The 17,532-nt window shown below is 38.3% G+C and overlaps 1 protein-coding gene across 5 annotated transcripts in view; it reads left to right on the top strand.

Moving 5' to 3' along the window:
- Positions 1-17,532, top strand: part of Lrba (LPS responsive beige-like anchor protein) — a 701,372-nt gene that overhangs the window by 128,882 nt on the left and 554,958 nt on the right. For all 5 annotated transcript variants that reach the window (XM_071614622.1, XM_071614623.1, XM_071614624.1 and 2 more), the window contains exon 16: positions 1,281-1,378. In XM_071614622.1, the coding sequence (XP_071470723.1) occupies positions 1,281-1,378 (98 nt within the window). The remainder of the gene's footprint in view (positions 1-1,280; positions 1,379-17,532) is intronic.

Consider the following 17,532-nt stretch of genomic DNA (forward strand, 5'->3'; position numbering starts at 1 on the left):
AGATAATTGGAAGTCACAATGGTCCTTTATTTTCTCTGTGTCTTAATTCTGGGATCTTTCAGGTCTTCTAAATAATATTTTTCCTGAGGCTCAGTGCCCCAGCTCTAGATTATCTACTTAACTTACCAAAAATAGTAGCTTTTATAGCAAAAATTCAAAAGCACTAAAGGAAAAATTAAAGTCAAGACAACCAAATGAATGAACCTGTGATAGCGGCTCCCCTGCCTCCTTTTTTCCTTTGGGTCAGTATTCCCTATGTATACTTAATGGAATATCCAACAAAGGCTGTGAAGGATTTTCATGAAGATTTTTTTGGAGTTCAGAACTCACATGTGCTCCTGTGCTGATATTCTATAAATATTACCAAATTTTAATTTGTGTAGTAGTATGTTGACTCAGTAATGAACATTTAGGGCCATCTTAATCTTTAATACTGACAACAGATAATATATAAGAACAACCCAGGACTGGGGTTGTGCTTTAGTGATAGAGCACTTGATTGGCATGTGTGAAGCACTGAGTTTGATCCTCATTACCACATACAAATAAATATATAAAATAAAGGTATTGTGTCCATCTACAACTAAAAACTATTAAAACAAAAAAAGAGCTATCCAGTCAACATTTTCCAAAAAATATTCTTTTAGAGCTATTTTCTTAAGAGACATGGTGAACAAAGTGTCTAGGTTAAATAAGTTTAGGAAATAATTTATAACCTTTTGCCCCTAACACTATCACCAGATTCACATTTATTAGTATGTTAATGACTCTGATATGTATTTCTATAATAAAAAATACGACTTAGTTTCCTCTCTTCTCCCAGTTTTAGTGACATGTGAGCCTTCCTTGGGGATAGGAGAAATCCACTAAGTTAAATCTACTATTTCTAGAGAATGTGCCTTTGGGAAATCTTGACTCATTATAAGAGATATTTTGTTTCTCAGAGTAAGAAATTACATGGCTATTTGATGATGTGCATTTTGATTTATATAGATGAAAGTATTTTAAGAACAATTTGGGAGCTGGGGTTGTGGCTCAGTGGTAGAGCGCTCATCTTGGTGGGACCCTGGGTTTGGTCCTCAATACCATGTAAAAAATAAAATGAGTGAAATAAAGGTATTGTGTCCAACCATAAAATAAATATTTAAAAAAGAGAACAATTTGTGCAAAACAAGTATTATAGATATGTCTATTTTTATAAAGTTTAAATTTCTTCTGTTTTATAAGTATTCATATATATTGCTTTTTCCTCATTTTTTTACTTTTACATTTCTAAATAGGATGACAATCTAATGGATGTCCTACAGCTGCTTGTTGCATTAATGTCAGAGCATCCTAACTCTATGATTCCTGCTTTTGACCAAAGGAATGGGTTACGGTAAGTGTTACTACAGCAAGAGTCTTAATTAAAATAAGGGCTACTTTGGAAATACTGGAAAGATTCTTAAATATGAAAAGTAGTAAAAGTAGTATTTGACTTTACATTATTATGTGAGTTAAGATATAAGACACATTTATTTCATTATTTTGCTTTTTAAATGAACCTTGGAGACTATATTGAGTGACATTTTTTTGGTACTGGGGATTCAACACAGTACTCTTGTATTTTTTATTTTGAATCTCACTAAGTTGATGAGGCTCATCTCAAACTTTTCATCGTTCTATCTCAGCCTCCTGTGTCTCTGGGATTACAGGTATTTGCCACTATGCCCAACATTCTTTATTACTATTTGAGGAGTAAAGACAGATACATCATTTCACTATTTTCTATGTTGAGTACTATTGTAAGGTTGACGTCAGCAGAGTTATCTTTGGGTCCTAGAGCAGGAGTATACAATTGCTATTCAAGAGAAGCTCTGCTCTCCCTTTAAAATATTGCTTCTGTTGGGTGTGGTGAAGCAAGGCTGCAACTCCAGCAACTCAGGAAGCTGAGGCAGGGGATTCGCAAACTTGAGGTCAACCTCAGCAACTTAGTGATATCCAGTTTCAAAATGAAAAGCACAAAGCACTAGGATGTAGCTCAATGGTAGAGCTTCCTGGGTTTCATCCCCAGAATTGTAGAACAGACAGATAAAATACACACACACACACACACCCCCCTCTTCTGACTCCTAATTCCAAATCATATTGATTTTCTTGGGCTGCCATAACTGAATACAATAGATTGGGCTGCTTATACAATAAAAAACTTTTTATTTTTTATATTTGTACATTGGTGGATACTGGAAGTTCAGCCTAAAGGTAACAGCAGGGTTGGTGTCTGTTGAGGGCTTTTCTTTTGGGCTGGACGTTCTCTTTCTATGACTTTGCATGGCAGAGAGTGAGAGAGAATGAACTCTCTGGTGTCTCTTATAAATATGCCAACATTATTGGATCAGGGTCCCATTTTAATGACTTCATTTAACCTTAATTATTGCTTTAGGTGCCCCATTTTCAATTCAGCCACACTGGGGGTTCGTGCAGCCTTACCATATGAATTTTTGGGAACACAGACATGTAAAACATTTAATTCAAAATAACCACCACAGACAAAAGCACCATACCTTCCATTTACATATTGGGGAGTTTAAAAGATTTTTATGACACAAAGTTTAATAGCTACTTTGTTAAATGATCAGCTAGAGTCACTAATCGTCTCATTATAATAAATTTCCCACATTAATCTTATCACATATCCTTTATTTGCTATTATAAGACAGAAATGACTATTATACTTAAGAAATGTATTTTTTAGAGTTTTCCAGAGAAACAGATCCAGTAGTGTGTGTGAGTGTGAGTGTGTGTGTGTGTGAGTGTGTGTGTGTGTGTGTGTGTGTAAGGGAGTTTCAGACAGAGAAATTTCCATGAACTAGGCTGCAAGACTATGGAGGCTGAGAAGTCCAAAATCTTTAGAGGTAGGCTGTAGAGCCAAAGAAGAGTTGATGTTGCAATTTAGGTCCAAAAGCAGACTGACAGAATTTCTTTTTCCTCTAAAGGAAGTCACTTTTTTCCTCGCCTATTTTTAAGAAGACTTTCAAATGATTAGATAAGGCCCACCACTTGTTATGGAGAATGCTTTACTCACAAATGATTTAAATGTTAATCTCACCCCACCCCCCAAAAAAAAATACCTTTACAAAAACATCTAGCATTAATCTTCAACCAAATATCTGGGTATCATGGCCTAGCCCAATTGACCCATAAAATTAGTATAAGAGTAAAGGCATTTATTTACAGTGTGTCATTTATTTATAGTTTTGCCAAAATCAGAAATTACTGTTTCTCCTCACAATTGTCTAATAATTTTTTTGAAATACATCAAATTACTGATAAACCAGCCCTAGTCACAAACAGAAAGATACTAAAGAGCCAAATAATTTAAAACAGAATTATAGATAAGAACCTATGAAAGAATTACATATATATATGTATATATATGTATATATATATATATATATGTATGTATGTATGTATGTTGTTCAGCCATCTCAGATTTCAAAGCAAAATGATGTTAAATGTCCTCCAGATTGCTCTTAAATTAAGAAAAACCTATACTTGACTGCTTGTTCTTAATTAGTCAGATGGTTTTAATCTCATACCATATCACTCTGTTCTTTCTGTGACCTGTATTGTGAGTTTATAAGTAGATATTGGCAAGGTTCCCCCACCCCCAAATCAAAGAATGTATTTACTAGACGTTTGTGAAGGAAGAAAGCACATGGCTACCAAACATTTGTAGATGTTCGATCTTAGGTTTGTGGTCCCTGTGACTGTTGGCTTTCAGTAGGCTTTGGAGTCTTATTCTGTATTTAAATAGGATAAGTATTTGTATTTATCTACAATTGCAAAGAATGGATATTTTTAATAAGCTGCTTGATTTTTAATGAGTTTGAAATCTTCTAAATAAAGATCAGAATTTTTTTTTTTTTTTAGTTTTCTTTTTTTTTTTTATTGGTTGTTCAAAACATTATAAAGCTCTTGACATATCATATTTCATACATTAGATTCAAGTTGGTTATGAACTCCCAATTTTACCCCAAATACAGATTGCAGAATCACATCGGTTACACATCCACATTTTTTCATAATGCCCTATTAGTAACTGTTGTATTCTGCTACCTTTCCTATCCTCTACCATCCCCCCTCCCTCCCCTCCCATCTTCTCTCTCTACCCCATCCACTGTAATTCATATCTCTCCTTGTTTATTTTCCCATTCCCCTCACAACCTCTTATGTGTAATTTTGTATAACAATGAGGGTCTCCCTCCATTACCATGCAATTTCCCTTTTCTCTCCCTTTCCATCCCACCTCATGTATCTATTTAATGTTAATCTTTTCTTCCTGCTCTTCCTCCCTGCTCTGTTCTTAGTTGCTCTCATTATATCAAAGAAGACATTTGGTATTTGTTTTTTAGGGATGAATTTTTAATCTTAGTAATCATATTAACACAAAACAGACTGGTCTTATACTTATTAACTTGTTTCTTTGGTATTTTATATTTGTTAACTTAGTTTCAGAATAATTAAAAGGTTTATGTGAAGATGTAGTTTTTAAAATTTTTGTGTCTATAATTTTATAACCTTATATTGTTAGTATTTGTGTGGTAGTGTCCAGTATTTTGTTAATTATTATAGGATCTTAGTAATTTTTACTTTAAAATAATTTTAAGACAGGAACATAGACATTTAATTATGAGTAAAAATTATTTTATTGAAATTCTTGTCAATGAAAATTTGTACTATATAATTTTAGTCTTAGTGTGTGAACTCTTGGTTCACAGCCTCATATCAGACTTAGTTTCCCTAGGACTGAACACATTCATTGTGGATAATTCCTTGTAATATCCTCACCTTTCAGTTTTTTTGTAAATATGTATATATATTTTTAGTTTTAGATGGACACAATACCTTTATTTTATTTGTTTTTATTTTTATGTGGTGCTGGGGCTCGACCCAGTGCCTCATGCATGCTAGGCAAAGGCTTTGCCACTGAGCCACAACCCGGCCCCACCTTTCAGTTCTTAATGCCTTAACTTTGGTGACACTTTCTGCCATTCTGTTTATCTATTCCTGTTTTAAAAATATGTACCTTTTCAGCATTGTAATGTTTCCACATCAAAAATCTTATGCTCCAGTGTCTTGCTTATTGATCCCACCCATCTGTTTCCTTCCATTTTTCTGATACCATTCTTTCCAATGCTCTTCAGGCTCCTAGAGACCTTTTGTCCCTTGATCTCACTATTATTATCCTAGTCTGTCATTCTTCTATCCTTGTTTACTTCCTTCCTATCCCGGTTGACTGCTGGAACTGGTTTCTAGTGAAAACTCCCTTCCACCATTGTCCTGTTACATCATCTCTTGAGAATTGTAATCCTAAGTCAGTCTGTGTAGGGACCATCTCAGCTGGTGGAAGAAATCTTGTAGCCCATATATTAAAGTTGTTTTTAAAAATCAGTTGCACTTTTACCATTGTTAAACCTTCCTTTTATTTGTCCCTTCAGATAAGATTGCAGATTTTTATAGTTTTTCATTATTGTTCTCAGCAACAGTAGCTTTATCTACTTCATCAAAGCTATCAGAAGGGAATTATTTCAACTTCCATCTTCTTTTTTTAAAGGTGTACACCAGAGCCCATTCTTCCTGTTTTTTATTTATTTTTTATTTTTATTTTTTTAAATTTTTTATTGTTGGTTGTTCAAAACATTACATAGTTCTTGACATATCATATTTCACACTTTGATTCAAGTGGGTTATGAACTCCCATTTTTACCCCATATACAGATTGCAGAATCACATCAGTTACACATCCATTGATTTACATATTGCCATACTAGTGTCTGTTGTGTTCTGCTGCCTTTCCTATCCTGTACTATCCCCCCTCCCCTCCCCTCCCCTCCCCTCCCATCTTCTCTCTCTACCCCCTCTACTGTCATTCATTTCTCCCCCTTGTATTATTTTTCCCTTTCCCCTCACTTCCTCTTGTATGTACTTTTGTATAACCCTGAGGGTCTCCTTCCATTTCCATGCAATTTCCCTTCTCTCTCCCTTTCCCTCCCACCTCTCGTCCCTGTTTAATGTTAATCTTCTTCTCATGCTCTTCGTCCCTACTCTGTTCTTAGTAACTCTCCTTATATCAAAGAAGACATTTGGCATTTGTTTTTTAGGGATTGGCTAGCTTCACTTAGCATAATCGGCTCTAATGCCATCCATTTCCCTGCAAATTCCATGATTTCGTCATTTTTTAGTGCAGAGTAATACTCCATTGTGTATAAATGCCACATTTTTTTTTATCCATTCGTCTATTGAAGGGCATCTAGGTTGGTTCCACAGTCTTGCTATTGTGAATTGTGCTGCTATGAATATCCATGTAGCAGTGTCCCTGTAGCATGCTCTTTTTAGGTCTTTAGGGAATAGTCCAAGAAGGGGAATAGCTGGGTCAAATGGTGGTTCCATTCCCAGCTTTCCAAGGAATCTCTGTACTGCTTTCCAAATTGGCCGCACCAATTTGCAGCCCCACCAGCAATGTACAAGTGTACCCTTTTCCCCACATCCTCGCCAGCACTTGTTGTTGTTTGACTTCATAATGGCTGCCAATCTTACTGGAGTGAGATGGTATCTTAGGGTGGTTTTGATTTGCATTTCTCTGACTGCTAGAGATGGTGAGCATTTTTTCATGTACTTGTTGATTGACTGTATGTCCTCCTCTGAGAAGTGTCTGTTCAGGACCTTGGCCCATTTGTTGATTGGGTTGTTTGTTATCTTATTGTCTAATTTTTTGAGTTCTTTGTATACTCTGGATATTAGGGCTCTATCTGAAGTGTGAGGAGTAAAGATTTGTTCCTAGGATGTAGGCTCCCTATTTACCTCTCTTATTGTTTCTTTTGCTGAGAAAAAACTTTTTAGTTTGAGTAAGTCCCATTTGTTGATTCTTGTTATTAACTTTTGTGCTATGGGTGTCCTATTGAGGAATTTGGAGCCCGACCCCACCGTATGTAGATCGTAGCCAACTTTTTCTTCTATCAGACGGCGTGTCTCTGATTTGATATCAAGCTCCTTGATCCATTTTGAATTAACTTTTGTGCATGGCGAGAGAAAGGGATTCAGTTTCATTTTGTTGCATATGGATTTCCAGTTTTCCCAGCACCATTTGTTGAAGATGCTATCCTTCCTCCATTGTATGCTTTTAGCCCCTTTATCAAATATAAGATAGTTGTAGTTTTGTGGATTGGTTTCTGTGTCCTCTATTCTGTACCATTGGTCCACCCACCTGTTTTGGTACCAGTACCATGCTGTTTTTGTTACTATTGCTCTGTAATATAGTTTGAAGTCTGGTATCGCTATACTGCCTGATTCACACTTCCTGCTTAGCATTGTTTTTGCTATTCTGGGTCTTTTATTTTTCCATATGAATTTCATGATTGCTTTCTCTATTTCTACAAGAAATGCCGTTGGGATTTTGATTGGCATTGCATTAAACCTATAGAGAACTTTGGGTAATATCGCCATTTTGATGATGTTAGTTCTGCCTATCCATGAACAGGGTATATTTTTCCATCTTCTAAGATCTTCTTCTATTTCTCTCTTTAGGGTTCTGTAGTTTTCTTTGTATAAGTCTTTCACCTCTTTTGTTAGGTTGATTCCCAAATATTTTATTTTTTTTTTGAGGATATTGTGAATGGAGTGGTTGTCCTCATTTCCATTTCAGAGGATTTGTCGCTGATATACAGGAATGCCTTTGATTTATGCGTGTTGATTTTATATCCTGCCACTTTGCTGAATTCATTTATTAGCTCTAATAGTTTCTTTGTAGACCCTTTTGGGTCTGCTAGGTATAGAATCATGTCATCTGCAAATAGTGATAATTTAGGTTCTTCTTTTCCTATTTTTATGCCTTTAATTTCTTTCGTCTGTCTAATTGCTCTGGCCAGTGTTTCGAGAACTATGTTGAACAGAAGTTGAGAGAGAGGGCATCCCTGTCTTGTTCCAGATTTTAGAGGGAATGCCTTCAATTTTTCTCCATTCAGAATGATGCTAGCCTGAGGCTTAGCATAGATTGCTTTTACAATATTGAGGTATGTTCCTGTTATCCCTAGTTTTTCTAGAGTTTTGAACATAAAGGGATGCTGTACTTTGTCGAATGCTTTTTCCGCATCTATAGAGATGATCATATGGTTCTTATTTTTAAGTCTATTGATGTGGTGAATAACATTTATTGATTTCCGTATATTGAACCATCCTTGCATCCCAGGTATGAATCCTACTTGATCATGGTGCACAATTTCTTTGATATGTTTTTGTATCCGATTCGCCAGAATTTTATTGAGGATTTTTGCATCTAGGTTCATTAGAGATATTGGTCTGTAGTTTTCTTTCTTGGAAGTGTCTTTATCTGGTTTAGGTATCAGGGTGATGTTGGCCTCGTAGAATGAATTTGGAAGTTCTCCCTCTTTTTCTATTTCCTGAAGTAGCTTGAAAAGTATTGGTATTAGTTCCTCTTTAAAGGTTTTGTAAAACTCTGCTGTATACCCATCCGGTCCTGGGCTTTTCTTAGTTGGTAGTCTTTTGATGGTTTCTTCTATTTCCTCAATTGATATTGGTCTGTTTAGGTTGTCTATATCCTCCTGACTCAATCTGGGCAGATCATATGACTTAAGAAATTTATGCCTTCACTATCTTCTAATTTATTGGAGTATAAGGATTCAAAATAATTTTTGATTATCTTCTGTATTTCTGATGTGTCTGTTGTGATATTGCCTTTTTCATCCCGTATGCTAGTAATTTGAGTTCTCTCTCTTCTTATCTTCGCTAGCATGGTTAAGGGTCTGTCGATTTTGTTTATTTTTTCAAAGAACCAACTTTTAGTTTTGTCAATTTTTTCAATTGTTTCTTTTGTTTCGATTTCATTAATTTCAGCTCTGATTTTAATTATTTCTTGCCTTCTACTTCTTTTGCTGTTGTTTTGCTCTTCTTTTTCTAGGATTTTGAGATGAAGTATGAGGTCATTTATTTGTTGGTTTTTTCTTTTTTTAAGGAATGAACTCCAAGCAATGAATTTTCCTCTTAGAACTGCTTTCAGTGTGTCCCATAGATTCCGATATGTTGTGTCTGTGTTTTCATTTATCTCTAAGAATTTTTTAATTTCCTCCTTGATGTCTTCTATAACCCATTGATCATTCAGTAACCTATTGTTCATTCTCCAAGTGATGTATGCTTTTTCCTTCCTTCTTTTATCGTTGATTTTCAGTTTCATTCCATTATGATCAGATAAGATGCATGGTATTATCTCTACTCCTTTATATTGTCTAAGAGTTGCCCTGTGACATAATATATGATCTATTTTTGAGAAGGATCCATGTGCTGCTGAGAAAAAAGTGTAACTGCTTGATGTTGGGTGGTATATTCTATATATGTCAATTAAGTCTAGGTTATTAATTGTGTTATTGAGTTCTATAGTTTCCTTATTCAACTTTTGTTTGGAAGATCTGTCCAGTGGTGAGAGAGGTGTGTTGAAGTCTCCCATGATTATTGTATGGTGGTCTATTAGACTCTTGAACTTGAGAAGAGTTTGTTTGACGAACATAGCTGCACCATTGTTTGGGGCATAAATATTTATGATTGTTATGTCTTGTTGGTGTATGGTTCCCTTAAGCAGTATGTAGTGTCCCTCTTTATCCCTTTTGATTAACTTTGGCTTGAAATCTATTTTATTTGATATGAGTATGGACACTCCTGCTTGTTTCCGAATTCCATATGAGTGATTTGATTTTTCCCAACCTTTCACCTTCAGCCTATGTATGTCTTTTCCTATCAAATGCGTCTCCTGTAGGCAGCATATTGTTGGGTCTTGTTTTGTGATCCATTCTACTAGCCTGTGTCTCTTAATTGGTGAGTTTAAGCCATTAACATTTAGGGTTATTATTGAGATATGGGTTGTTCTTCCAGCCATATTTGTTTATTTCTGTTACTAAACATGGTTTGTTTTCCTCTTTGATTATTTCCCCCCCCTTTACTGTCCTACCTCCCACTGTTGGTTTTCATTGTTATTTTCCATTTCCTCTTCCTGTAATGTTTTGCCGAGGATGTTTTGAAGAGATGGTTTTTTAGCTGCGAATTCTTTAAACTTTTGTTTATCGTGGAAGGTTTTAATTTCATCTTCCATCCTGAAGCTTAATTTCGCTGGATACACAATTCTTGGTTGGAACCCATTTTCTTTCAGTGTTTGAAATATGTTATTCCAGGATCTTCTAGCTTTCAGAGTCTGTGTTGAAAGATCAGCTGTTATCCTGATTGGCTTACCCCTAAGTGTAATCTGCTTCCTTTCTCTTGTAGCTTTTAAAATTCTCTCCTTATTCTGTATGTTGGGCATCTTCATTATAATGTGTCTAGGTGTGGATCTCTTATGATTTTGCACATTCGGCGTCCTGTAGGCTTCTAGGATTTGGGATTCTGTCTCATTCTTCAAGTCTGGGAAGTTTTCTCGTATTATTTCATTGAATAGATTGCTCATTCCTTTGGTTTGGAGTTCTGTACCTTCCTGTATCCCAATGACTCTTAAGTTTGGTCTCTTAATGTTATCCCATATTTCTTGGATGTTCTGCTCATGGTTTCTTAACAGTCTTGCTGAGCTGTCTATGTTCTTTTCAAGTTGAAATACTTTGTCTTCATTGTCTGATGTTCTATCTTCTAAGTGTTCTACTCTGCTGGTAGTATTCTCCATTGAGTTTTTAAGTTGGTTTATTGCTTCCTGCATTTCTAGGATTTCTGTTTGTTTGTTTTTTATAACCTCTATCTCCCTGTATAGTTGATCCTTTGCTTCCTGGATTTGTTTGCGTAATTCATTGTCGAAGTGATCTTTCATTGTCTGATTTTGCTGTCTAATGTCTTCCTTGATACTCCAGATCATTTGAAGCATGTATATCCTGAATTCTGTATCTGACATTCCATCTGCTGCAGCTGTTACCTCTTCTAAAGTTGAGTTGACCTGCATTGCTTGTGGTCCTTTCTTTCCTTGTCTTTTCATACTGCTTGCGTTTCTTTCTACTTGGTGAAACTGTTGTGTTTTTGAAATGTTTTTTTCCCCTATATATTTATATTGCTCTTGTATAGTTGAAAAGTCTCCCTTGCAGGGTCGGGCGGCGGTCTGCCTACCTTGCAGGCGCAGGCGGGGGCTCTGCTCTGCCCCTCCTCCAATTGGTGTGAGGTGTCTACCACGCCCACGGACTCCTGGGCCTGTTCTGCCGGTCGGGCGGCGGTCTGCCTACCTTGCAGGCGCGGGCGGTGGCTCTGCTCTGCCCTTACTCCAATTGGGGTGACGTGTCTACCACGCTGGCTGGTTGCTGGGCTTATTCCGGGCTCGGGAGGTGGCTCTGCTCTACCCTTACTCCAATTGGGGTGTCGTGACTACCACGCTGTCAGGTCACTGGGCCTGTTTCAGGCACGGGCGGCGGCTCTGCTCTGCCCCTACTCCAATTGGGGTGACGAGTGTACCACGCCGGCAGGCCACCGGGCCTGATCCCCTGGTCGGTTGCAGGTCTGCCTACCCTGCAGGCGCGAACGGCGGCTCTGCTCTGCCCCCCCCTCCAACTGGTGTGACTTTTCTACCACACCCGCGGACCGCTGGGCCTGTTCCGGGCGCGGGCAAAGGCTCTGCTCTGCTCCTACTCCAATTGGGGTGACGTGCCTACCACCCCTGCCGGCCACTGGGCCTGTCCTGCTGGTTGGTCGCAGGTCTGCCCACCTTTCGGGCACGGGTGGCGGCTCTGCTCTGCCCCTACTCCAATTGGGGTGTCGTGACTACCATGCCGGCAGGTCGCTGGGCCTGTTCCTGGCGCGGGCGGCGGCTCTGCTCTGCCCCTACTCCAATTGGGGTGACGTGTGTACCACGCCGGCAGGCTGCTGGGCCTGATCCGCCGGTCTGTCGCAGGTCTGCCTACCTTGCAGGCGCGGGCGGCGGCTCTGCCCTGCCCCTCCTACCACGCCCGCGGACAGCTGGGCCTGATCTGCAGGTTGGTCGTAGGTCTGCCCACCCTGCGGGCACGGGTGGCGGTTCCGCTCCGCCCCCACTCCAATTGGGGTCACGTGACCACCACGCTGGCGAGCCACTGGGCCTGCTCTGGGCGCGGGCGGTGGCCCGGCTCCTCCCACTGGCTCGAAGACAAAGCGAGAGAGACTCGGGTGTCTGTGACTCACCCTCCCTACCTGGAGACCAACTGTTTCTGTCGCCGCTGGTATTGATGAAGTTCTCTCATCCGCCGCTTTCTGATGACATCAGATCTCTGCCATGTTGGTATCCTATGCGAATGGCAGCACTTCGTTCCCTTTGCCGGGTGACCAAAGCAACGAGTGAGTCCTGACCGGTCCTCACAGGCCCCGTCTCAGTCCTGTTGCCACTGCCCACGAAGGCTCGGTTGGTATTTACCTCCACAGTACTCAGCAGGACCCGGACCGAGAAGCAGTTTCCGCGGGCTCCTTAGCCCTGGGCCAGAGCAGTTCCGGGAGCTGGAACTCAGCCACTCCGTGCTCGGTGTATGCTCCGATAAGAGCAGGCTCCAAGAAGCAGTCTCTGCGGGTCATCTAGCACTGAGCCTGAGTAATCTGTCTGCAAGCCGCAGGCGAATGGCAGCCTGAAATTACCTGTTCTATGGCTGAATGAGCTGCGGTCAGTCGAAAACAGGGATGGTGACGTCAGCTCTCCAAGATGGTGGCCGCTGGCCTCCTCTGTGGTCTGACCGGTGTGGAGAACCGAATTGGACTGCTTCCTTCCCCCGTCTCGAACCCAGAATTCAGCACTGAGTACGGTGCTTGCACGGCTGGCAGAAACTGCAGCGCTGTATCCCTGCGTCGTTATCTCTTTGTTTTCCAGCGCGCGCTGCCTTCCTGTTTTTTATTTTTATTTTTTTTATTTGTGTACCAGGGATTCAACCCAGGGGTCTTAACCACTGAGCCACACCCCCAGCCCTTTCTATTTTTTATTTTGAGACAGAGTTTTGCTAAGTTGCTTGGAGCTTCACTAAGTTGCTGAGGTTAGCTCTGAACTTTTGATCCTCCTGCCTCAGCCTCCTGAGTTGCTGGGATTACAGGCCTGCGCCACCAAGCCCAGCCTTCTTCCTGTTTATGACTGTCTTTCCACTGTTGCTTTTGATCATATTTTTTTCTATTTCTTATGTTGCCTTCTTTTGGTGACTTTTCCATAAAGGTCTATTTTAATAGATATGTTGGGGTGCAGCCACTCTGATTCTTTTAAATATTGACTATTCCTGCTTTCTTGCTACAGTGACAGCTGAAAGTGTGACACAGATGATAAGGCCCACACAATATATTTACTATCTGATTAGTCACAGGGATGTTTCCTAACCCCTGTGTTAGTAAATGCTGATAGATTCCCCCCACCCCTCCTCTCATTGTATGTTATTTCAAGACTAGGTTAAGCTCTAGCAAAATGAATTTTTGTAACTGTGGGGTTTGGGTTAGTTTTGTGTTTTTTAGACCTTAAAAATGTTGTTTTTTTGTAACATTTACTTGAGACCATTTGTTACTGTATCAAAATTATTTGATTCAATGTATGCTTCACTAGGTTTGGCAGTATCATTTTGATTTTTATAGTATTAGTACAGCATAATTGACATGCAAACAACTGCATGTTTGAAATATATAATTTGTTAAGTTTCAACATAATGTATAAACTATGAAACCACCACAATAAGGTAATGGCAAATCTGCCACTGCCAAAAGTTTCCTGGTGCCCTTTTCTTTCCTTATACTGATCCCAGGTCAGATAGTGAGCTGCTTATTGTCACTGTAGTTTACATTGGATTTGTAGATTTTTGTATAAATGGAATCATGTAGTATGCAATATTTGTCTTTCTCTTTCACTCACCATAAATTATTTTGGGATCTATCAATATTGTTGCATATATCAATTGCCACAGTCTGGCTGGGCACAATTCAGGAGCCACTTGTCAAAAGAAACGAACTTTATTTTTAGAACACACCCACCAAACCACACAGCTCCTCAGGAAAAACCTTCAGAGCCCAACTGCCACCCCCGGCTTCCCACAAGCCTCTCAACCTCCCCCACTCCTCCTGCTCTTGAAGCTGATTGGCTGGGTTGCGGGCAGAGCCAAAAAAAGTCCCCCAATGAGCAGCTCCGTGGTCTGAAAGGGCGGGGAAACAGCCCAATGAGCATCACCACAGAGGAGCCAATCAGTTGGCAGCTAGAAGTTTGCTGGGGCTGCTGTGAGCCAATCATCAGTTGGCAGCTGGAAGTTTGCTGGCAGCTGGAAGTTTGCTGGCAGCTGGAAGTTTGCTGGGGCCCCTTTGGCTGTGGCCCTCAACAATCAATAGTTTATTCTTTTTAGTTACTGAATAGTATTCCATTACTTGTTATGTCCCACAAATTATTTAGCCATTCTTTTATGTGGACATTTATTTTTAGCTTCTGGTTCTTGAAAACAAGCCTGCTTTGAACATTCATGTATAGTATTTGTGTGGATATATGCTTTTGTATATCTTGGATATGTATCATTATATCAGCATATAATGATAGGTATATTTTTAATTTTTAGGTAGTCATTAAGCTGATTTCCAAAGTTATAGTGTCATTTTATATTCCTCAAAGTAGCATGTGAGAATTTGCTCACTTCATGTTCTCAGCAACACTTGGAAGATCAGTGTTTAATTTTAAACATTCTAATAAGTTTGTGATAGTATCTAGTATAGTTCTAATTTGCATTTCCTTAGTAACTAATTATGTCCAGCATCTTATCATTTGCTTGTTTGCCATTTGTATAGGTTTCTTGAGTGAAATGCCCAAATCTTTCCCTCATTTTTTAAATTGTGTTTTTTATTTTCTACTTTTGTGTTTAAGAATTTTCATATAGTCTGGGTATAAGTATTTTATCTGGTATGTACTTTGTAAATATTTTCTCCAGTCTGTGGTATATCTTTGTGCTCTTACCAGAGTCTTTCAAAGAGTGGTTAGTCTTAATTATAATAAAGTCCAAATTCTTTTATGGATTATTGTATTTGTGCCATATGTAAAAACTTTTTGCCCATGTCAAGTTTGGAAATACTTTCTTCTAAAAGTTTTATAGTTTTAGATTTAACATTTTAGTTTATGCATAATTTAATGTTAATTTTTGTATTTGATGAGAGACATAGATCAAGGTTGTTTTCTTTTTACATATGAATATTCAATTCTTCTGCAACCATTTGTTGAAGCGATTATCTTTTCTTCACCAGATTACCTTCTTAGTTGAAAATTTCAGTTATTTTTACATTAATTATTTGTTTTTCTTTATGCTAAACCTAAACTGTTGTAATTACTGTAGGCATAAGGTCAGATAATGTGAGTTTTCATCCTTTATTCTTCTTTTACCAGTTGCATTTTCAGATGTGTTTTAGAATTGGTTTGTCAGTTTCTATAAAAGCTTGCTGGAAGTTTGTGATTACCTTGAATCTGTAAATCAGAGGGAACAAATAATAACTTAATATTGATCCAATATTGATTCTGAATCATGAACTTTACATCTCTTTCCATTGAAGTCTTTGTTTTGAGCAGTTTAGTAGTTTTCAGTGAATAGTTTTAAAAATTAGTTTAGATTTCTCATTTAGTATTTAGATTTCTTTGTCAGATTTATCTTTGAGTATTTAAGATTTCTTGATGCAATTGTAAATCTTATTCTTAACATAAATTTTTGTTTATTCATTGCTACCACTTACAAATACACCCTATGGCTTGGACATGAGGTGTTCCCCAAAAGGTCCTGTGTGAGCAGGAGGTAAATGATTATATTATGAGAGCTGTCTCTTAATTAGTGGATTAATCTATTTGATGGATTAATATTTTAAATGGATTAACTGGGTCATAACTGTAGGCAGGCAGTGTGTGATGGGAGGAGGAGGGTCTGGGGGCATATCCTGGAAGTGCATCTTCCCTCGGCCTTGGTGTCTCCTCTGCTCCCTGGCTGCCATGAATGGAGTAGCTCTCACAGCCTTTTCTTCAATTTAGACCCAGAGCAATGGATTCAGCTGACCACGGATTAAATCTCTGAGACTGTCAGTCAAAATAAACCTTTTTCCTCCAGAGATTTGTTTAGGAAAGTACATCATATTCAAGGGAGAATGGGACATTCTCAACAGAGATGCTTTTCGGGTAACGCAAGGGATATGCATTCGAGGCAAAATATGGGTCACCTCTAGAAGGAGAGACAGTTCCAAATAACCTTTTTCTTCTTTAGGTTGTTCTGGTCAGGAATTTTGGTCACAGTGAGGTAAAGCTGACTAACATAATACAATTTTCATTTTTTTCTTTTTTCTGAGAGAGTGTGTCTCCATTTTGCCCAGGCTGGCCTTGAATTTATAATCTTCTCATTGTTCCTGGCTTGTTTGATCTTTTTTCCTATAAGTTATTAGTTCAATGGATTTTTTTGCTGATTCCTTATGATTTTCTATGTAGATCTTTGGCTGCAAATCAAGATAGCTTTAATTTTTTTTTTCTGTTCTGAATAATATTGCAAGTTCTCTCTCTCCATTGTGTGTTGTAGTTCCAGTGTCCTTTCATTTTCAAGACCTGTCTTGCCTTGCTTTGGGTCTTTGTTGTCCATTTTCCACACAGGAAGCAGGCAGAGAATTGGGGGGTATTTCAAATCTTATTTGAATTTAGAAAGACTGCTTTTCTGATTTGGGTGTGTTCGGTATGTGTGTATTTCTTGGGTGAGTTTCAGACTTTTGTAGGTTCTTTTATAGATTTAGAGGATCCTTCTCCTCTGTTCTCATCTATCCCCTGCTCCCTTCTAGGATGTATTTTCTAATTTCTTCTAACTAGAAACAGTGTTTCTCAGAACTTTGGCCACCTGAGTTTCTAATATCCAAGTGTGAATCCAGAGCCTGCTTTTTGGTTAGATTCAGAAGAGAAAAGAAAAAGACTTAGACTCTTACCTCCATATGTGGAATTCTCTGACTCGTAATTCCCCTATACAATGCACCTGCTCTTTTTTAGTCTTTGTAGTGCTTTGGTGATTGTTTTTTTTATTCTCCCCTGTAGTTTTAGTTGTAATATTCAAGACAGAAAGGCTTTATTTGTCTTATTCTATGTGGTTGAATGAAAATCCCCTGTTGATTTTTAAAATTATTTTTTATAAGTGGTTTCACAATCTTATATTCTCTCCTTTTATCCTGGTGGGCTTTATTTATTATTTCTCTTAAGGCATATCTGTAGCAATGAACTTTTATACTCTTTATTCATTTGGGAATACTTTTATTTGCCTTCATTTTTGGAGGATACTTACGTTGGATAGGAAGTCTTAATTTATGGTTTTCTTCCTATTAGCACTTGACTGTCATTCCACTGACTTTTGGGCTTTGTTATTTTCTGAAGAGATGACAGCTATGAATTGTGTTGTTGCTCTTCCTGTATGTCTTGAGCCATCTTTTTTTTTTTTCCTCAGAGTTTTTTTTCTTTGCTTTTCAGCAGCTCAGCTATGGTTTGTTTAAATATGATTCATTTTGTTATTATTCCTTTGTGGAGTTAATTTATCTCTTAAGTAGATGCTT

Source organism: Marmota flaviventris, chromosome 7 (assembly GCF_047511675.1).
Source record: "Marmota flaviventris isolate mMarFla1 chromosome 7, mMarFla1.hap1, whole genome shotgun sequence".
Classification (NCBI taxonomy): Eukaryota; Metazoa; Chordata; class Mammalia; order Rodentia; family Sciuridae; genus Marmota; species Marmota flaviventris.